The following is a 23,007-nucleotide window of genomic DNA, read 5'->3' as shown; positions in this document are numbered from 1 at the left end:
TTTTTATTAGTTTTTAGTTTTTTTTGTAGTTTTTGCCTTTTTTTAGTTTTTTTAGTTTTTTAGCTTTTTTATTTTTTTTATTAGTTTTTAGTTTTTTTGTAGTTTTTGCCTTTTTTTAGTTTTTTCAGTTTTGACGTCACCTGATCCAGTTTTTTCAGGTGACGTCACCTGATCCACGATCCAGAGATCCACAGACAACTTATTTTTATATATATAGATAGTTTTTTTTTTTTTACTTATGTCCTGGTCGTCATTTATACTCCCTGTGTCCCGGTGCTTTGTTGATTGCTAATCGAACATTCCTTTTGTCCTGGTCGCTTTCTCTTTGAGTGTCGTCATTTATTTTTTTCTTTTTTAGTTCTTTTAGTTTTTACCTTTTTTCGTTTTTTTTAGTTTTTTAGATGAAATTTTTTTTTAGTTTTTTCCTTTTTTTCTTTTTAGTTTTTTATTGGTTTTTACCTTTATTTTGCTTATTTTTCAGTTTTTTCCTTTTTTTTAGTTTTTTTTTATTTTTTATTTTTTTTAGTTTTTTACCTTTTTTTAGTTTTTTTAGTTTTTTTAGTTTTTTAGCTTTTTTACTTTTTTTATTAGTTTTTAGTTTTTTTTTGTAGTTTTTGCCTTTTTTTAGATTTTTCAGTTTTTTTTTTAGTTTTTTATTGGTTTTTACCTTTATTTTAGCTTATTTTTCAGTTTTTTCCTTTTTTTTTAGTTTTTTTTAGTTTTTAGTCTTTTTAGTTTTTTACCTTTTTTTAGTTTTTTTAGTTTTTTTAGTTTTTTAGCTTTTTTATTTTTTTTATTAGTTTTTAGTTTTTTTTTGTAGTTTTTGCCTTTTTTTAGTTTTTTTAGTTTTTTAGCTTTTTTATTAGTTTTTAGTTTTTTTTTGTAGTTTTTGCCTTTTTTTAGTTTTTTTAGTTTTTTAGCTTTTTTATTTTTTTTTATTAGTTTTTAGTTTTTTTTGTAGTTTTTGCCTTTTTTTAGTTTTTTTCAGTTTTGACGTCACCTGATCCAGTTTTTTCAGGTGACGTCACCTGATCCATCCACAGACAGACAGACAACTTATTTTTATATATATAGATATATATATATATATATATATATATATATATATATATATATATATATATATAATACAGAAGAATATAATTTACACAGAAGTATTTACAGATTTAGCATAAACACATAATTTTACCTAAATCTATGCATTCTGACCACATGATCAGCAATCATTCTATCTGCACTTTGATCAACTGTATCCAGAAGAATGAACAGTAAATCAAAACGAGATAGCAAGGAGTCTTGCAGGCCAATGTTCTCCATAGGTGTCTTGTATGGATCATACTGAAATATAACACGCCAAAATTATTGAACTTTTCTATACACTCAATACAAGAATAAAAAACAGAACAAAACGGTCTCTGAACTCGGTCACCTACGCAGGTTTTAGTACAATAAATATTATATTATAAAGATAGCAAAAAAGAATAGCCATTGTGACAGCAGCTTTTCATCATAATCCTGACAATTCCATAGAGTTGCAATATTAAAAGCAACTTAAAAACACGTGGGCAAGTTTTAAACAAACTGCCATAAAGCAAGTTTGCAGGTAACGACAAGTGCTCGTTTAAGCCACTTTTGTGGTGAAATCAAGTGTTTTCAATTTTGTGTATTTCAATGGCGAAAGCCACCAACAACTCTAGCTAAGTATAATATTCACTAATAGAAAGATTGTAACAGGCGGGTGGAGGTAGCACATGTCAATAACTCTATGTAGTACTTTTTAACAAATCCAGGTAAGCAAAATATTCGACTGGTAGCAAGGCGGTAGCCGGTACTGGTGGAGGTAACATTTCTTATCCGCCTCGCCCTTCCCAAACCCCCAAACAACGTGACACATTAAAAATGTACGGTTATGTTTAATTTGATAAGTTGTTCTGAGCCATCTAATTTTATTTGGAGGAAGACTGTGGGCAGTGTTTGTGAGGAGATTGCACGCTTTGGCGAAGAGTCATGTTCACTTTCGAATTTAGTTTGAGTGTCTGAAGTCGAGTAGATCACGCTCCTCTCGTCTTCCTTATATATATATAATATATATGTATATATATATATATATATATATATATATATATATATATATATATATATATATATATATATATATATATATTGCATACGTATATATTATGCTCGTTTTTCTCTTTCTTTTGTCTTCATTTCAATTGAAATGTTTTGTTAATCTTATGTTTACTTCCTGACAGGATAAAGGTTCTGTGCATTATTATTAATATATGTATATTTTTGGTAAATAAGCCCAATGGTTATCAAACAGTTCGTGGTAACGAACTGTAGTAAGGAGCGACCCGGCTCAATAGTAACCAAAACTCTAAAAAATGGAATTTTGATACCAATACCTACATCAAAAGAATCGCATTTTAATGCTGAATTAAATATATAAGTTTCATCAAGTTTAGTCATACCCATCAAAAGTTACGAGCCTGAGAAAATTTGCGTTATTTTAGAAAATAGGGGAAAACACCCCCTAAAAGTCATACAATCTTAACGAAAATCACACCATCAGATTCAGCGTATCAGAGAACCCTACTGTAGAAGTTTCAAGCTCCTATCTACAAAAATGTGGAATTTTGTATTTTTTGCCAGAAGGCAGATCACGGATGCGTGATCGTTTATTTGTTTTTTTGTTTTTTTTTTCCAGGGGTGATCGTATCGACCCAGTTGTCCTAGAATGTTGCAAGAGGGCTCATTCTAACGGAAATGAAAAGTTCTAGTGCCCTTTTTAAGTGACCAAAAAAATTGGAGGGCACCTAGGCCCCCTCCCACGCTAATTATTTTACCAAATTCAACGGATCAAAATTCTGAGATAGCCATTTTATTCAGCGTAGTCGAAAAACCTTATAACTATGTCTTTGGGGACGACTTACTCCCCCACAGTCCCCATGGGAGGGGCAACAAGTTACAAACTTTGACCAATGCTTACATATAGTAATGGTTATTGGGAAGTGTACAGGCGTTTTCAGGAGGATTTTTTTGGTTGGAGGAGGGGTTGATAAGAGGGGGATATGCTGGGGGAACTTTCCATCGATAATTTGTCATGGGGGAAGAAAATCTCCATGAAGGGAGCGCAGGATTTACTAGCATTATTTAAAAACACAATGAAAAAATAAATATGAAAAAGTTCTTTCAGCTGGAAGTAAGGAAGAGCATTAAAACTTAAAACAAACAGAAATTATTACCCATTTGAGGGGCTCACCTCCTCCTAATACCTCGCTCTTTACGTTAAAGTATTTTTAGTATTTCAACTATATATTCTACGGCTTTTGTGATTCTGGGGTCATTCTTAATGAATTGGGACAAAATTTAAGCTTTAGTGTAAAGAGCGAGGATCTGACAAGGGGGCGAACCCCCTCATATATGTAATAAAAATATGAGAATACAAAAGTTCTTTACGTAAGCTAATTTATAAGTTACGTAAATCTTTTACTAATAAAAATATTCGTAAAAAATTAAAAGTTCTAGTTGCCTTTTTAATTGACCAAAAAATCGGAGGGCAACTAGGCTTCCTCCCCCGCTCTTTTTTTCTCAAAATCATTCGATCAAAATTATGAGAAAACCATTTAGCCAAAAAAAATATGCAAATTTCGTTTTAATTATTCCTCTGCGGAGAGCCAAAATCAAAACATGCATTGATTCAAAAACGTTCAGAAATTAAATAAAAAAAACAAGTTTTTTTAACTGAAAGTAAGGAGCGACATTAAAACTTAAAACGAACAGAAATTACTTCGTATATGAAAGAGGCTGCTTCCTCATCAACGCCCCGCTCTTTACGCTAAAGTTTTTTACTGTTTTAAAAAGAAGAATTGAGAGAGAGAGTCAAACATATACGAAGTAATTTCTGTTCGTTTTAAGTTTTAATGTCGCTCCTTACTTTCAGTAAAAAAAACTTGTTTTTTTTATTTAATAAAAATTAAGATCCTCATCAGCCAAGCTTACCCACCCTGGAACAAAATCTTAGACACAAGCTTGACTAAAAAATAGAGAAATGAAGATCAAGAGTGGGGATTTATAAAGCCAACAAAAATACCAGACAAAGAAAACGAACTTTTCAGGAGGAAAACCCCCTCAGCTCTCCTGCAAAACAAAAGAATATTAGAAGGAAACACGTTCTGATAAAAACGAAAACTAATAAGACCAACAAACGCAGAGAGTAAACAGGAAAAATCAGATAAAAGGTAAAACTTAAAGAATAAAAAAACCTAAAAATCAAACAACACGGGCAACAAACAAAACCAACAGACAGATAAAATCAGAAATTAACCGAATTAGTTTTTTTCAGCTTAAAGCCTAATTTCAAAAGTCATTCACGAATATCTAAGATGAGCAAAAAGCATTGGTACTCGTTCAATACTAAACAAGGGACTGAATTGGCTAAATTCTTCTTTTTCCGCGGTAAGTTTTGGTTTTTATTTATTTTTTTTATGTTTTCTTTCCAGTTTTCGTTTGGGAAATGGGAACGTGCTTCCTTTTAACTTTCTCTTAAGGCGCTGAAGAAGGGAGGCGGCTGTAGTCCCGAAATATTTGTTTTCTTCGTCAAGTTTTTCCGTTGGCTTTAAAAATCACCATTATCCATCTGCATTTCTTTAATTTATTTTTTCTTTAATGTCAGACCAATGTTGTTAACGGAAAATTTAGACAGAAAAAAGGCTTAATTTATGCAAAGCAGTGGAACAAAAACATATTGTTTTGATCTACTGTTGGTTTTTATTCCACTGCTTTATTTAAATTAAACCTGTTTTTCTCTCTTAATTTTTCGTAAATGAAAAAGCAGTGTGGTCTAAGAAATTATTTACGTAGTTAATTATCTTCTACAAGCCTGACAACCAGGGTTACCAGCCGGAAAAAAAAACACAGGTTTTAGTTAGTTTGTGGTTGATTTAGTGATTTTTCAATTTAAAAAATATAAAAAATCACTAGAAAGTGATAGATCTCTAGGGGTGGCAACCCTGCGGATTACTAACAAAAGTGGAGAAACAAGTGTAATCATACCCTTCCATAGACAGGGTTTGCAGCAGCAAGTACAGAGCATCTAGCATTCAAATGAGCTTGGATGCCAGCTTTAGTTATAGTGACTCTTCCTTGTTCCATAACCTCATGAATGGCAGTTCTATCCATATCAGACATTTTGTCAAATTCATCAATGCATACAACACCTCTGTCGGCAAGTACCATAGCACCGGCTTCAAGTCTAAAAGAAAATGAGGGATAAAAAAATATAAATAAAATGGTAGTATGAAAGTTATTATTCTGCTTCTTATAACACGGGAAAAAAAACAGACTAACTCAGTTCAAAATAAATACTCTTTTTTTCCAAATAAACCCAAGCAGAGCTACGATAAGAGGAAAATAATCGGAGGTATTATAATAATCGCCTCCCCAGATAAACGTCTCAAGGCCTAAGTTGTAGCCTAGTTTCTTTTGCCCTAATTTTACCCCCCCCCTTTTTTTCTTGATAGTTTTATCCTATCTCTATAATTTTAGATCCCTATCCCAATCTTTAGCCCACCTTAACAAAATTATGAATCATAGGTAACGCTCTAGCGTTGTAGGTGAAGAGCCGTGTGCCTTCATGCATTTTTTTTTTTGGGGGGGGGGGATATCCAAAACTTGAAAGAACTAGTTATGTTCCACTTGCCACACATTTTAAATATAATGGTTTGTTTTATTTTATTTTAATTAATTACAATAAAAATATACAGCAACAAAAATACAACCAGCTGCAAGAAAGCCCCAGAGGGCTTGTGATGGTAGCCGATTAAACAAAAATTACTAAACAATAAATCAACTTAACTTAAACAACAACTTCAATTCATTTCAATTATAATCAATAATGTAAAAAAAAAATCGTTTTGAGCTGCAATATTCGAAGCAAATCAAAAATCTAAGCACCTAAATTTTACACAAATGACTGTCAGACATAACAGCATATCATTAAAATCGTGGTTAGTAAAATTTATCCCACCGTTTTGAATATGTTTACTTAATTCCTAAATATGGCTGGTTTCCCTCACGATGGAGGAACAGATAAGAACTAGTATGGTTGCAGCGGAAGCTGCAAACTATTCAAGAACAAACTTAAAAAAGAAAGCCCATAGTAACCAAAAATTGAAAAACACGTTTTAAAAAACTGGCTAGTGAAAAAAATTTCCATTTACAGCTATATCAGGAATGGTAATAATTATCTTTTAATTTTTGCATTGTTGATATCCCTAATTGTTTTTATTTGTCCTCTAAAGACCTTCTTGGTGTCATTAAGAAAATTAAAGGGAAAATAAGCCCCTTACTTTCTATTCTTAAGCTTTCCCCAGGTTTGGTTGCCCTAATTTCCGTGCTCTGAAATTATACACTTCCTCTATCAGATCTGCGTTACAGCATGAGTGTCTGATGTGACGCAATGGTTTTAATACAAAACTTTCCAACTAAATTGAGTCTATTCAAAAAATAGTGTTTGGAATCTTTATTTGTTTTGTATTTTTGTTTAAATCTTTAATTGTTTCCTAGACATATGCTATGCTCTACAAGATTTTAAAAATAAGGTTGTTAAAACTTTTAGAAATCAGCTAAATATCAACTAATGAGAATTTCTGAATGTTTTGTTCACATGGTTCAAGAAGACTAGGGTACTTTATGAAAGATATTGAAGAAAAGAGTATTTAAAAAGGAATTATGTATCTTAAGCATTGAATATGTACTAGTAACCTCACATTAAATAAGTGTTTTTTGACTTATATTCAGCCAAAATTCAAGAAACTAAGGTTAATTTTGCTTATAGGACAGAAAAAAAGAAACAGAAATATGATTTAAATTATCATTCAGTCCATTTAGCAACACTGTAGCCCTACTCTTTAGTAGTCCTGCTCCTGCTTTTATCAGTAATTTCTGTTCGTTTTAAGTTTGTCTTGATCATTCATTTTAATTCAGTCCCTTTAGCAACACTGCAGCCCTACTCTTTAGTAGCCCAGCTCCTGCTTTTATTAGTAATTTCTGTTCGTTTTAAGTTTGTCTTGATCATTCATTTTAATTCAGTCCCTTTAGCAACACTGCAGCCCTACTCTTTAGTAGCCCAGCTCCTGCTTTTATTAGTAATTTCTTTCGTTTTAAGTTTGTCTTGATCATTCATTTTAATTTCTGTCCACTTTAAGTTTCATTTGATGATTCATTTTCATTTTTGTCTGTTTTAAGTTTGATGTATTATAAGAATTGATTTCTGGTTGTGTTAAAGAGTTTAAAGAAGAAAGAGCCTGCTACAAATCGAAAGATGCCTTCTGCACGTTAGAAGGATGACCTACACTCATACTTTGGAAAAACTACAATATCTTGAGTCGCTGTATAATACCATTGCCCTTCTACACGTACTACATATAGCACCTTGTTGGAAATACCTGTCGTCTGCTCAGTATACAAAAGTAACAGTTCTGTTTTTTCGATTCGCGAAGTTCCTTCTGAGACTTCTACCGTGGACGAGTAACTCCTTTATCATGCGTAATAATGGTGTATCCGATCCAACAGTTTGTGTTAACAGTATCACCGAGAATTTTTGAAAAACGCTATGGGAATAGCGAACCCGTGGCTAGCCATCCTGACCCATTAGTTTTGGTAATGTACATAATGTGTAAATACGTTTGGTGATGTTCCCTAGTGTGACTTTTCTTTTCTTTTTCCTTTGATATATTCCGTTTTAATCCCTGTGAATTTTCGGGCAATAAAATTACTTACTTACTTACAATCAAAACCTGTATTCCATGTTACTTTTTGTCACACGGTCCCATTGGACAAAGACCAACCAGAGACGATTCTAAAGAGATAGCGATGTTGACCCCCGTTCCTATCAAAACCAAGACATTCAAGAGAAATTATATTCCTTCTTTTATACTAATTGTATGGCTAGCGTTTTAATGACCGCTCAATTTGTAAGTTGGTTTCTATTCACCTTTTTTCTTTTTTTTCGTTCCTTGTACACTAATAACAAACACTTGTACGATTTTAGCAAATGGGCTAATAGTGCTAGGTGAACAGTTGATTAGAAGATTGTCCCAAAATAAGTGTCACTACAAGTGCAACAGGCACGTACGCAGGAATTTTTTCGGGGAAGGGGTGCTCAAAACCTTCGAAACAGCAGATATAAAGTACCATTTTTTTATTCAGTAATGCAATAAGCATGTATATCGGAAAATACAGATTAACTTTAATCTGTAGTATTGTAGCGGATGGGGGGAAGAAGACTGAAACCTCAAAAGTAAGTTTTAGGCTCAGGTTATGTTCATAGCGACTTAGAACCAGTGATTAATCTATTATCTCCCACTGAAAGAGAAATTTTAGGGTTAACAGTGTAATACGGGTGCTGTGGGGGTAGTTCTTCTATTGCAAAACGTAGATTTTAATGAAAAATGATAGTTTCCAAGATTGATCCATTAAAAGCTGTACTTTATCCTGAAAAGGGGGGATAAACGCCCTAATATCAAGGATAATTCTATTTTGCTGTGGCAAGCAAACTCTCTTTACAAAAAAAATAACAGTACAATTGCTAATTACTTCAAAGAGGGTAAAAATTTAGACAGAAAATGGGTTTATAATTGGGCAGTGACTTGACCGGATAATTGCATGCTGTAAAATCCCCCAAAAAAGGCTTCAAACATGTATCTAGATTCTTAATAAATGTCCTACTTTTGCCAAAAATCCCAAGAAACCATGGGGAAATTAAACATATAACAAAATTTCGGGGGAGGGGGGGGGGGCGAAGCCCCCCCCCCCCCTGCGTACGTGCCAGAAGTACAAAGATATAAAAACGAAGTTTTATTTCTCTTGAAATAGAAATTCTAAGACTTTAGGTTTTTACAGAAACACATTTTTCTCTTTTATTCAGAACACATTGAAAATACACTTACAGCACAGAAGAATAAAAAAATACAACAAAAGAGTTAGAAACAAACAAGATTTTGTAAGAAACAAAATTTGGAGAAGCAAAGCTTTATTTCTCTTGAAATAGAAATTCTAAGACTTAAGGTTTTTACACATAAACACATTTTTCTGTTTTATTCAGAACATTTTGAAGCAGAATTTACTGCACAGAAAGAATAAAAAAATCACACAAAAGAGGTAGAAACAAATAAATTTTGTAGATATTTAGTTGAACTATGTGTTATTTTTTCTATTTTTCTCACCTTTACGAAGAAAATAAAAAGCATGTTCAAAAACGGGCATTAGTGTTGTATTTGAAAATCCATATATTTTTGGTGATGATATTGAAAAAGAATTCTGAAGAAAAACATTTTATAATTTAAACTGATTATAAAATATTTTAGATTGATCGATGATGCACTATCAATAATGTATTTTCAGTAGCAATTTTTAGTACATGTTTAGCCACGCTTCAGTGGACTATTAAGGATATTCTGATCGACTGCTGCTATCAGATAAAAGTTTAAAAATATTTTTTCATTATCCTCTATTTAATTTTAATACGACGTAAGCTGTTCATTTATAACATCATTTAACCTTTAACCTTAGTGTCTAATAATTAATTGTTAACCTTATTTTTCTTTTGCTTTTCTATTATTTTTCTTCGCTTTTCTTGATGGTTAAACCATCCCCAATTCTCTTTCATTGATAAGTTTTTGTTACATATTTTATCGTTTGATGTTAGGTTTGTTGTCTGTTCATGGAGATGAAAAACGCCATATTCTTTATTTACCTTTTTTTAACACGTCTAATGTTTACTTTTCGCCTTTTTTCAATCTAAACTTTCATTTAATTTAAAAAACAAGTGTATTTAAAATTAGGCTTTAGACCCGTATTATCAGGTAACCATGGAGCCTTTAAAAGGAAAATTAGATAGAAATGAGGAATTTTATACCGAGTAACAGCTAAAAACTTTTTTGAAACATTTGCTTTGGGAAAGGGTTCGAACCTATCAATCAGTGTCAGGTCATACTTTTGAATGCGCCGCCCCAATATGCCGCAATGTTGTCAAACGGAGTACCGGAAGGCTTTGAATACAGCCAATGTTGAAGTCATATCAAAACTTTTCTATTAGACACAGTTGGCAATACCAATGGTTGGCATTGTAACAAGTTTTAAGAAGATTACAGGAGGCCGATGTAAACATGAGAAAGGTGAGAGGAAAGCGGGGCTAAAAGAAAGAATAACATAAATCCCATCAGAAAGTAATATACAAAATACCTTCTTTCTCCCGTTTCGTTATCCGTGGTAACTGCAGCTGTAAGACCGACACCTGAAGATCCTCTTCCAGTTGTTGTTATTGCTCTTGGTGCTGTATTTAGCACATATCTTAACATTTGTGACTTAGCAACACTGGGATCTCCGATCAGAAGGATATTGATGTCTCTAAAAAACAACAACAAAATATATGACATCTATTTAACTGAAGCACTCTACAGTACTAGACACCTGAAGATCCTCTTCCAGTTGTTGTTATTGAGCCGTCCTGGCCGAGTGGTTTGGAGCGCCGGACTCGGGATCCTTCGTCTGAGAGGGCGAGGGTTCGAGTCCTAGTGTACTCAATTATTTAGTTTAGGACGGGGGTCAGTGGCGTGACTCTGTAAGCTCAGCCAGAGTCGACCCAGCTCTAAATGGGTACCTGGAGAAATCTGGGGAAGGTAAACAGGAAGGGTGTGCGAAAGCATAGGATGGTTGGCCCCCAACCCCCCCATTGTACTTCCTGGCTGAAGGGACAAGAAACGGAGATCAGCACCGCCGGTAGGAACTGTAAAGTCTAATGCCGTACTCTTTACCTTTTTTTTCTCTGCAGTACTAGGGGTTTAACATAAAATTATACAGCCAAATTCCAAGGCGTTACTCTAATCTTCAACTACCGACAATAATTCATATATAGGAAATAATGATGATTGTGATGTTCCAAAATACAAACATGGAACAAAAATGTCTTGGCTGAACTTTTCGTTAAGAAGTAATGATACCAAGGCTATTTTAAAAAAAATGGATTTTTAACTGAGAACTTTTATTGTAAGTGTTTTATTGTTTTTATTTTTTCTTTGCTGAAGACGGCCCTTAGATATAGGGCCGAAATATTCAAATAGGTTTTGTTGGTTCACTGTCTTGGGAAAAAAGTCCTCATTATTCTCTCTTTTGTTGTTGTATTATGGAAAGACAGTGTGGTTTTCGTCATTATAAACGTCTACCATCAATACTGCATATGAATGTGTGTGTGTGGGGGGGGGGGCTCCAAAAATGGTCAAAGGGACACACAAGAAGACCCAACTTTTTAGCCCCCTTTCCCAAACGGAAAATTTACCCCATCCACAAAGTTTGGACCTGTTTGTAGCAATGTCCACCATTATACTTACACCTGAAGGGATGGGGTGGGAAGTCTCCCTTAACATTGTTCTAATAGCCCTTCTCTAAAAAAGATTCAATACTTGTAATAGAAAAATTCAAAAATTTATCCCCTCTTCCAACGAGAAAAGGATCAACACTACATAAACTGCTAAAAGATCTAAAGCCAAACTGGGCTGCCATGAAAATACAAAGAAATAAATCTGGAAACGACAAACGAGTCTATGGCCAGTAGAGTTATCTGTTGTTTCCAGATTTATTTCTTTATTTTACATAGACTGCGACCAAATAATGCAAAATACCACCGTGGTTAACATAAAAGCAATTAAGAGGCTAAACATACTGATCTTTTAGTATTTTAGTGTCAAAACACCTAAATTGAGTCATAGACTTCGTATATTAGGATATTAAAAAAAAGAAAAAAAGAAAAAAAAGAAAGTCACAATTTCATATACATTTATAACAAGAAAATTTAACAGAATTTTAAAAATTCATATTACTAGTCTGGTCCAAATACTTTTTAACCAGATTTTTTTTTTTGCCACGGAGTGCTGAATATATTTCTAGAAATCAATTAGATCAAAAACTCATGAACAAAATACTTAGAAAAATTCTTCATACACAGACAACAGCAAATGTAAAAAAATGTCTCAGGTTTTTTTTTTACCAAACGATTGTAATTACTAAAATGCAAACCGACATACACCTTTTTAGGTAAGTACTTTTTAAGCGTAAAGCATCCAACGCAGCATTCTTGCTCCTGTAAAGAATTGACGATATGCACAAGTGAAATATCATGCAGTTTTTCTTGGAGGGAGAGGGAGGAATATTTCCTTAAACAAGATTCTGAGGCAGGATTTTATCGAACATCTTGATTATTATGCTAAAAGGTTGAAGAATTGCTTTGAGATAAAAATATTCATTAAAATAATCAACAATAACAATTAAAAGAATAACAGAAGAAAAATAAAAGGAAAGGGTAATTGAAAAGGGGAAACCTTTACCCTCGAAGCCTGGTTCCATTGGGTAGAAGCTTTTCTGTGCCACCTAGTAGTAAACAGAGAAGAGCCTTTTTGACATAATCATGACCATGAATAGACGGCGCTAGTGACTTGGCAAGAATCGCGAAGACATCTCCTTTTTGGCGGGAAAACTTTTTGCAATTTTTAACATCTTCGACATGCAATGATATGGACGCTTCTTTGTTTAGCTGAATTATATTATTCGCTATAAGCAGAGTTCTGAAAGAGAAAAAATTAAAAATGTAAAAACTGGAAACGATCAGAAAAAGTGTAATGAATACACTGTACAAGGTGTATTCATTTTACTTAACTTCAAGTTATGCTTAACTTTACGCCTGTACCAGAGACATATTTGTTGTTTTTTTTTCGCAACAGATGTATTTTAAGCGTTACCTGAGAAGCAAATAACAGATAACATACAAAAATACGTTAAAATAGACTAAATATATATGTCAAAAATGCATATTTTTTAGATCAAATATGGGGTTTATCAAAAAATAAATTAAAAAATAAACATTTAGCTCCCTTCGAGCCTTTGCTTGTTCGGAGTATATCAATCCCTTAAACATATGCAAGATCATCAAACTCCAAGCTCTGTACTGGACTATTAATAATTAGGCCATGTATGAGGCCCAAGCAAGGTAGTATCACGTTTTTCTATCGATGTAACACTTAATACTAATAAAATGAACAACCTAATTATATTACGGGAGGCCTGAAAAAGATCTTACTTCACAAGATCTTACTTCATATTTTTGGTAAGGGTCTGCAAGGTTTACCCAAGAAAGATTCATCCGTAGGAATACTTTGAAGATGATTTTCGGATAATCACAGGACAGAATAAACCTCTCTTTCTTTCTTTAGATTGAAGCCTAAAGAGAAGCAGGTATGTCTGTCTCCTTATAGAGATTAAATAAAAACACTAGTTTTTTCAGCTGCAAGTAAGAAGCAACATCAAGACTTATTACCAACAGAAATTATTACTTGTATGAGGGGGTTGCCACTCCTTAATACGTCACTCTTTGCGCTAAAGTTTGACTTTTGGTCCCAATTCTATAAGAACAATTCCTGAAACACAAGGGCCGTTTAATTAGAATAAGAAGCCTTTTTAAAAGTAAAATTAACAAATTTTAGCGTAAAAAGCGGTATGATGAGGAGGGGGAAACGGCCTCACATACATAACAATTTCTGTTCGTTTTAAGCTTTGATGTTGCTCCAAACTTTCAGTTGAAAAAAGAAAATTATTTAATTTTTGATCGCTTTTAGGGATATCTGACTCCCACTCTACGCCAAATTCCATCCTCTAACTGAAAAGCGCTCCATGGAAAGTTCCTTCCATAGAAAATATCCCTTCAGACAATTCCATTCCATGGAGTCGACAAAGAGAAAGTAAGACAATAAAAGAATTTCATAAAGGAATTCTGACAAATTCCCCCGTGTGAAATCCCCCCAGCAGAAAATTAACCCCCCCCCCCTGAATAAAACCTGTATATTTGCCAATAAGAAATACTATAAGTAAACAATGGGCAAATTTCATGACTTGCAAACCTTTCTCTAGGGGCCGTGGGGGGGGGGGTATGTTATGCCCAAAGGCACATTTATTGGGCTTTTCAACTATGCTGAACAAAACGGCTATCTCAGGATTTTCATCGAACGATTTTGAGGAAATAAAAAGGTGGGAGGGGGGCTAGTTGCACTTCAATCTTTTTGGTCACTTTAAAAGAGCACTAGAACTTTTAATTTCCGTTTGAATGAGTCTTTTCCTGATATTCTAAAGCTATTGGTTCGATGCAATCACCCATGAGAAAAAATAAAATAAAAAAGAAACATACATCCGTGATCTTTCTTCTGGCAAAAAATACAAAATTCCACATTTTTGCAGACGGGAGCTTTAAAGCTCTACAAAAGGGTCGTCGTATACGCTGAATCTGATGATGTGATTTTCCTTAAGATTTCTTAACTTTTAGGGGGCATTTTCCCCTTTTTCCAAAATACGAAAAAAAATTTCAGACTCATTGCTTTTGATAGGTAATATTAAATTTGAAAATCTTACATATCTCAAACCAGTATAATAAGCCAATTCTTTTGATATATTTATTGACATAAAAATTCAGTAGCTTAGAGTTTCGTGCACTATTAGGCCGCGTCATTACTCATACAGTTCGTTACAGCGAACTGTTTTATTGCACACGGCCAGTTAGGTTTTATTAAAAAGCGAAAAATGTTGTACATAGTCTGGCAAGAATACCACGCTTTGTCTCACGGCTGGAGGATTCAGCTGAAACTTTCAGAAAAAATTCTTTTGGGGGAAGAAGGGACAAAGAGTACTATAGTCTTGTATTGAGGGAGGGGGGAAACCATTTTTATCCAGTCCTCCCCAAAAAGTATGAACTAAGATTTTGTTATTTTTTATGCCTATCGTCTGACTTGCATTTCGACCAATTCTATTTTTAATAATAAGGGAAACGAGACCCAAAATTAAACTTCCTGAAAAGAATTAGATACTAAAAAAAAAAAGAAAAAAATCGATAGAAGGTTTAATCGAACATTTCCAGGCGACAATAATCATCGAACATCAGATGCAGTCCCTATACTTCCAGTGAGAAGTTTTTATGTATTTTATGGCAAGTAAAATGTTAATTTTTTCACACATATTGTTTTCTAGATGATCTGTTAGTTAGCGGAGGCTGAAATGGCACATTTTGGAGCAAAGAATATGCTGAAAGGGGTAACTATACAGTAAAGCCTGAAAATGGGAAGCGCCATCTATAAAACCATACTTAATCGTCACTTTCCTTAATTATATTTCTCGTTTTTGTTATCACTCAAGTCTTCAAAATAATATGTTTATGACATTGACTTGATTTGACTTATTTCTCTTGCTGGTGCTCAGTGGTCAGCCTAATATACTGAATGCAGGTGAATCCGAAGCTTTGTCTGCCGGATCGATGATCGTTATCTTAAGCCTTTTGCCAGTCGATTTTCAGTCCACTTTAGATGCTGCTTCCGACAGCGAAGTAAGGACTTGTTCGAGTTCAGCTGCAGAGTTGCATATGAAAGCGAGAGCAGCCCCGGAGTCGCAATAACGAAAGTGGAGGTTGTGGTTCAATCCATAGCGTAATCGACGACGGCTTTGAAATTTCGGAGAAGGCAACAAATTCTTGGCTTATACCGGTATTTATTTCAAATACAGGCTATGATGCCTGTTTATCTGAACGGAGTTCTTAGTATCAGTGTAGAGGGCCTTGAAGAGACGGCAATATTTGTCAAGGAGTCCTGACAAGGAGTCCAAATAATAAACAAATAAAATTTTTAGCATGATACGATAATGAGGGTTACATCCCCTCAAAAAACACGAAGACACACACACTATTTTTATACGTGATATTTTTAATACATTCACCAAATTACGTCTCAAATAAACACATTCAACCCATACTTGTCAGAAAACGATCTAAATCACTGGTTCCCAAAAAAGTCCAACTGGACCCCCAGGGGTCTACAGGAGATTCGAGGGGGTCTACAACGACGTGACAAAAATGGCGTTTACGTGGGGTGAAACGTCATATCTGACGCCTGTGTCCAAGCAATGGCTCTTGACGATATTTGACCTTTTTTGTCGTTTGAACTGTCATTTGTCGTAAGTGACACATAATGAAGTCACCAAGCAATGTAGAACAAGCATAAGAACATTTTTCGAGAATTGCCAAAAACACATCATCTAGAATTTTACCGTATTTTTCCCAAATGGTGGCCATTTTTTTTTTCAAAATGACAACAGAAAAGTTTTAATATTTAGATGAGTTGACTGATTTGCCGGCTGGTCATTCAATTCACCATTCAATACCCTTTCCGAATATTTTAATTTTGCCATTTCAATTGAACTGTAGCTACACTGAATCCACAATTTCTTTTATAAGACAGGGTATAAAGCCCGTATACAAACAAGCCTTAAAGTAAACGAAATTAAAATTTTTCACAACTCTTGAGGAGTGATAACTAAAAGAAATCCGTAAAAAAAAAAATTGTTATTTGTTCTCTGCATTCTATTGATAAAAGTCAACTGGTAGCAACAAGATACATTGTTCTTACTATACAGTATAAGTCTTTTAGCAATGCTGAAGGATGTCTTATCATGCAGAAAGGTGACAACAGGAAAGTATTCAATCCCTGGGAGAACATTAAAAACTTGATTTTTATGCTAGATCAAGCTCCTTCAAATTCAATGGGCTTATAGCCCTTTTTTAAAGCCCCAAGTTTTGTCTTAACCTTTCAAGTGCTGTAACTAGATTGATTTGGCGGTGCAGTAGCGCTGCCTAAGTAAAGAGCGATGTAAGTACAATGTATTATCCATTTTTTTCTGACCATTTTGATAAAAAAAAAAGCGTCATTGCTCTTTTCGCTTAGTAATCAAAAAGAAATTTCAAAAAAGAAAAGAATAGATTAAAACAGGAGTGAAAGGAAATAGATGGGGAAAAAGTATCCACTTAAATTCCGAATAAAAAAAAATCTCACCTAAATGTTCCTGTTGTGAAAGATCCCTGTTTGCCGGGTAAGCAACGATAAATACCAACTGCTTGAATCCTGTCACCAGGTTTACACTTATCAACTAAGTCATTGTCACAAATTACGTCAACCGATCTGGGCAGCTGTCCTAAAATTCATATACCACTAAGCAACAGCTGTACGAATTGATGAAATCAATAAAAATATATTAAACCTGAAAACCACATAAGAGCGATTCCGGAAATTTTCCCCAGGGTTAGCCTAACTTACATTCTGGGACAAGAGCAAAAAGGATAAAAAAGACGTTTTGGATTTGACGTCTAATATTTTATAACCTTCTCTATTGTATTTAATTCTTCTCAAGTCTTAGCGATAGACTATCCATTTCCATTTTTACCAAATGATTAGTTACACTATTCATCCAAAAACAGAATAGAGACCTTACCACAGGCAAGTAGTAGACAAGGAAGAGCCCCAGTTTTTCTCCGGTAATTAATGCAATATCCTCTAAGGATGTTGGAAAAAAAACCATAAAGCAGTACAAATCACACTGACAATATATTTAGCGTATTTGCTACACCAAAATCCTCAGGCCATACTTCTCAAATCGACCGAAACGAGGTATTTTTTTTTCTTTTTTTTGCTTATTGCAATAAGCATGCTTGATAATTATACTACTTTATAAGTGCAAAGAGGAGGCCTTAGCGGAGGTGTTTGGCCAATTATCTGCTTCATCTTCTCATTTTCATTCTACTGGCAGAAAATCAGTAGAATACTTTTAAAACGACTTCAAATAGTAATTTGAAGATTAAATTCCTATTTAAAGCCAAATAAAATGAATACGATAAAAATTTCTACACTCCTTAGTACTGTATTCTCCAATATCCGCAATTGGGATCTTCTACAAATTCCATCTTTTACTGGCTGAAAATCGCCCTCGTATTATTTTCTTTTATTCTTATTCTTTCTATCCAACCAAGGGGTGGGGGTTGGACATTTAATAATAGAATATTTTGACTGAAAAGTTTGATGTATATTTAAAATAATGCAAACATCTTCCAATATTTTGATTCATTTTATATAATATAAATTTACAGATGTATTTTGACTTTCCTAAGGGAGAAAGTAGCCTTCCCCTGTATTAGGAGGTTCTCGGCATAAGACTTCCCAGGCCATACTTCTCAAGCAGACGGAAACGAAGTTTTTCTCTACCATGTATTAGATAGCGTTTAGCAAACCAGCATCGGACGAAAACTGTGGCCCCATCTACTAGAGATCTAAAGAGTTACAACTGTTTAAATTTGACCAAGTAGGCCTATTGCATTGGTTTGCTTAATGTCCGTAAAAAAATGCAAGTCTATTTCTGGTTGGTGGATTATTTCTACTTAACCAATCAAAAATAGTATAGCATTCTTACTGTTGTAGCTCCTACTACAAAATGGCAGCACAAATCAAAGTTAATAAGTCCGACGTCTTGAAGACTTGTTATCATTAAACAGCTTAGAAATGTTTTAAAATTTCATTTCTACTGAATGGCTGAAAAAGTAACATCTATTTTAAATTGTACTTGGAGCAGAAGTTGACTGTATTAAACATAAATTTATGCATAAAAGGAAAGATATTTATTATCATTACAAATGACTTCATGGAATTAAATCCAAGCATTCACACTGCAAGCATACTTTAACATAAGTTGGATAGATCTATTCATGCCTATTCTTATTTTCTTTTTTTTTAGTAATATACGTTCATCACGCTTTCTTTTATTCAAATTCATTAGTCTAACAACAGAATTTTGTTTGCAACAGACTACATATGTTTAATACAATTATTCTGCAGTGAGGTTTAACCTAAAAAAAATTGTAACAGTTGCGATTTTGGTACCATTCAACCGGAGAAAAAATTGTCTAAAACATATGAGAAATTGGCCAAAATCGGACAAGTCGAAATTGATGGTTATCGTCTTTTCTTCTAAAATGACCGCTTTTAAAAAACAATCTAATTTACTCGTATAGAAAGTCAGTCACAGGTAGATCTGGTACGTAGATCACAAATAAGCACTTTTTTGTTTTGAACACTCATGTTCAGCCCACCCCCCTCTCCACTCATAAGTTAAGGGTCAATATAGGTTTGAAAATAACATTACGCAAAGCAGAATTCATACACTTATCCTCCATTTCAAACATGACGACCCCAAATTCTTAGAATCCAATAAGGAACTTCTTGCAACTAGCTAAATCATTGATTTTAATTTGAACAAAAATCACAGATAATTTGAAATTGCAAAAAAGTATTGGAGATTCGTCATATTTGTTTAATTAATCAAAAGTCTTCTTCATCTTCGGTTTGGACCTTAGCATTAAAGCAACAAATTCCTTGGCAAGATTTGCAAGCAATGTCGCATTTGATGCCATTTCAATGACAGCTGCACTGGTCACTATAAACAGGGTTCCTGACAAGCACATTTCACAGAGATGAGAATTTTTTTTTCGGTGCCACTGGAAAATCCCTGAGGATAGTGTACAGTATGTTTTTCGGCTGTCTCCATCCCTAATTCTCTGGATCAAGGGCAGGGCTCTGAAGTCCAATCAAATGCTGTACTTGAAGATAGGTTCAGAAACAGTTAAATTTCGCTTCTGCTGAAGTAGAAGTTAGATTTTGGATATGGACGAAAGTCGTAGACTTTGCTACTTTCTGCTGAAAGACTCGGTGTCGAAAACTGTCAAGATTCTCATTAGATTTTCCACCGTACGGAACCGAAAGCCTCTCCCGCTGCTTTAACCTCTTTGTTCGAAGCATCAATTCGAGAAAATGTTGAAGTACTTTCTTAAACTGTTCGTTGTCCCTCCGCCGTTTAAGCACAATTCCTTTGGCAAGTCCTTGTAGACGGGGAGTTGTGTCGCGACCGAGAATTACGTGAGCAAAACGGAAGCAGTTTGCAGGTTTCAGTTCCAATCTTCTTAACAATGGCTTCGATGTCCCGAATTGCACCTGAAGTGGTTGCCTTAGGCTCACTTTGCACGAAGACATTGTTGCGCTCAGGGAAACATCACTAAAGTAACACAACCAACAAGTCGATATCGTCACCGATAACTAAAGTGCCCGAAGTCTTCGAACAATTATTCGCTGTAAGCACAATAAGCAAGTCAGCATCAGCTTTAGCTTGGATGGTTCTTAGACCTTTGCCTCGTAAATAATCAGAAAGCACATTGACGAAACCGGCTTTATTATTTTTACAAGAAAGAAAATCCTCTTTTTTGGCGGTGAGTCTTGTTTCTGGGCTAAACAGTACTTCCCGTCCAGTGACACGGTTTCGCTTAAGATGGGTCATATCTTTTGTCGAAGCACCGATGTCGTAGCGATCACAGATAATAATGACATCTGGGTATTTGGCCGAAAAGTTGTTCCAGTATCGATCTAAAATTTCCAAACATGTTTCTTTTTTTTTGCCCAGGGAATCTTCTAAGGCGTAGGTGCAAGCTAGACAAAGATTTTCCCCTATAATGTTAGTTACTGAAAGTCAATTGACAGCTCTGGTTTATTTGGCTTTCAAAAAGCGACGCAGGATAGAAGCAAATTTCATATTCAAATGAACATTCTTCGTTCATATTCAGTCTTTTGGATGACGCTAAAACAACAGCGATGGGTCCAAACGGTGGATTTCTCCCCTATTTTTTTTCTTCACCGTCATAAGGACTGCCTGATCCTTCCGTTTGAACGAATACTCCTTCAAAGATGTCCCTACTATCCGGTCAAAAATCTTTTTCCCGACTCCCGCTACTTTGTTGGCGTTCACGTGATCAGCAACAGTCATGCCAGCAGCAAGGCTTCAAAGCGATAGCAGATCACCTTCGAAAGGAGGTGACTGCTTGACCAGGTCAATAACTGTTACAATAACCAGGACAATAAGATCAGGTAAAAAAGTTATATGTCGCTTAATCTCAATTTGAGTACTACTTAAGTACATCTTTGCCCAGATACTCGATACTTAACTTTGAAGAAACATAAAACATGGTCGGTAATTATTGGTGAAATAAAGAATAAAAAAATTCTCGCACATACCTTAATTAAATTCTTCAAATACTTGTTAGAGGAAGTTAACAAGTCAAAATTGCGGGAACGTGAATAACACAATCTATGTTATTGGCAACAATACTAACTGAAAAAAAACGACAACATTAAAATAAAAAGATATATTTATTTACCAGCCGGAGACTTCTCTGGCATTTCTTGAATGGTTATAGTCTGATGATCTTTGAAGGTACATAATCCATATTCGGTAACCAGAGGATTATTATCATCGTCCTAGAAAGATAGATGTAATTTGTGACAAAAGAAATGGTATCATGAAATAATTTAGGCCAATAGAAATAATTTATGACAACAGAAATAAATTGTAGAATTATTAGTATCCAGTTAGTAGTATCAATTAGTAGTATTAATAGAATTAGTAGTAGTATAAATTTATTTCAGCTAAAACTTTTAGCATGGAAAAGCAAACGAAATCGGTAACCAGAGGATTATTATCATCGTCCTAGAAAGATAGACGTAATTTGTGACAAAAGAAATGGTATCATGAAATAATTTAGGCCAATAGAAATAATTTATGACAATAGATTAAATTGTAGAATTATTAGTATCCAGTTAGTAGTATCAATTAGTAGTATTAATAGAATTAGTAGTAGTGTAAATTTATTTCAGCTAAAACTTTTAGCATGGAAAAGCAAACAAAATAAGGATATCTAATGACAGCATTTGTGGCTGCCTCAATTGTTGCAGAAATTTTTGCCATAATTCTTACAGCAAAAGTTTTATGGTTAAAATCAGGTAGCCCCCACCTCCAAAAGCTACTCAAAATTTTCTTAATCGTTTCTCAGTGAAACTTTGGTTTAAAGATGAAAAAATACGGTGAACAGGCCAGGAATAGCACGAAAAAATTCAATTCCAGCACTTTAACTGAGTTATTGACAAATAGAATCTTAGTTTTGCAGTCTTAGTCATCATCATTAGTTCATCATCAGCAGTAAACTCAGTGAGTTTTACTGCTGATGATGAACACTGTATATGTGTTCGAAATATCCAGTTAAATAATTTAATATCTATTCACTGTCACTAAAAAGGTATCATCCCTATTTTGAACTATTTTACTTTCGAAATGCAAACACAAAAATTTTGAAAATTTCAATTTCCAATAGAAACCAGAGCATCAAATTTTTGACTTCCGAAAATAGATGTCCTCAGTAAAATCTTTACTCAAAATAAATACCTTCACCCCCTACAAAAAGCTTGTCAATGATTTGAAACCTGAGGATAATACATTTTGTCAGTATAGTTATAGGCTACATGACGAAAGATTAATTTCACCAACAAAACGCCTCTTTTAACGAAATAATAGCTCTTTGTTTTTTGGCAATTACAAGTTATTTTGCAATTGTTGTATGTGCTACAGGAGAGGATCTGCACTTTCATTGCCGAGATTATTCTTTAATATGTGAAAATTTCATCTAAAATTTCCAAAAGAGGATCATCAAAGGGCATTTACAACCGTCTTCTTTCACAGTTAATCGTTCCCAGTATCCAAAATCCTGAAAGCGGCTCGGTTTCGTGTTTTGACCCCTGTTATAAAAGAAAAGCTCTCAGACCCCCCCCCCCTTCCCTCAATAATGGAACCTATGCTTCCTCATGATAGGGTTCATCTGATTCCAGGTTACAAGTTCACTAAGTCTAGAGTTTGTAATTAAAAGTTGCCAGAGACCTTAGTTGGGTAGACAGCAGAAGACGGGTATGCATCATAAGATGTAAGATCGGTATATTTCCGTTCCATAGATTTACCAGTTGCAGGACAGAAGTGCACACTCCTTACTAATTTTGGGTGAACCATCGAACCTAAAAGAGAATAGGAAAACATTACAAGATACAAGAAAAATTTCACTTTCGTTGGTAAGTGTGCCAAGCACCAAGCCAACCACTATTTAGGAAACAGTCACGCGACGCTATACTACAGTAACAATTTATCCAGAGGACTTTATAATCATTTAGTTAGTTTCCTGATGCTCATTAGAAAACATACATTTTTTACGCATGAAGCCTAATGGCA

The 23,007-nt window shown here is 34.3% G+C and overlaps 1 protein-coding gene across 1 annotated transcript in view; it reads right to left on the bottom strand.

The window, feature by feature from the left end:
* LOC136038133 (zygotic DNA replication licensing factor mcm3-like) overlaps positions 1-23,007 on the bottom strand; it is a gene marked incomplete at its 3' end in the record, with an annotated part of 59,202 nt that overhangs the window by 17,232 nt on the left and 18,963 nt on the right. Inside the window, 7 exon segments of the mRNA XM_065721158.1 lie at positions 1,190-1,338; positions 5,059-5,257; positions 10,249-10,413; positions 12,387-12,623; positions 16,920-17,058; positions 21,116-21,215; positions 22,666-22,796. Coding sequence (XP_065577230.1) covers positions 1,190-1,338; positions 5,059-5,257; positions 10,249-10,413; positions 12,387-12,623; positions 16,920-17,058; positions 21,116-21,215; positions 22,666-22,796 — 1,120 coding nt within the window.

Source organism: Artemia franciscana, chromosome 17, assembly GCF_032884065.1.
Source record: "Artemia franciscana chromosome 17, ASM3288406v1, whole genome shotgun sequence".
NCBI lineage: Eukaryota > Metazoa > Arthropoda > Branchiopoda > Anostraca > Artemiidae > Artemia > Artemia franciscana.
Note: the sequence above shows the minus strand (reverse complement) of the source record. Positions and strands in the feature narration are given on the sequence as shown.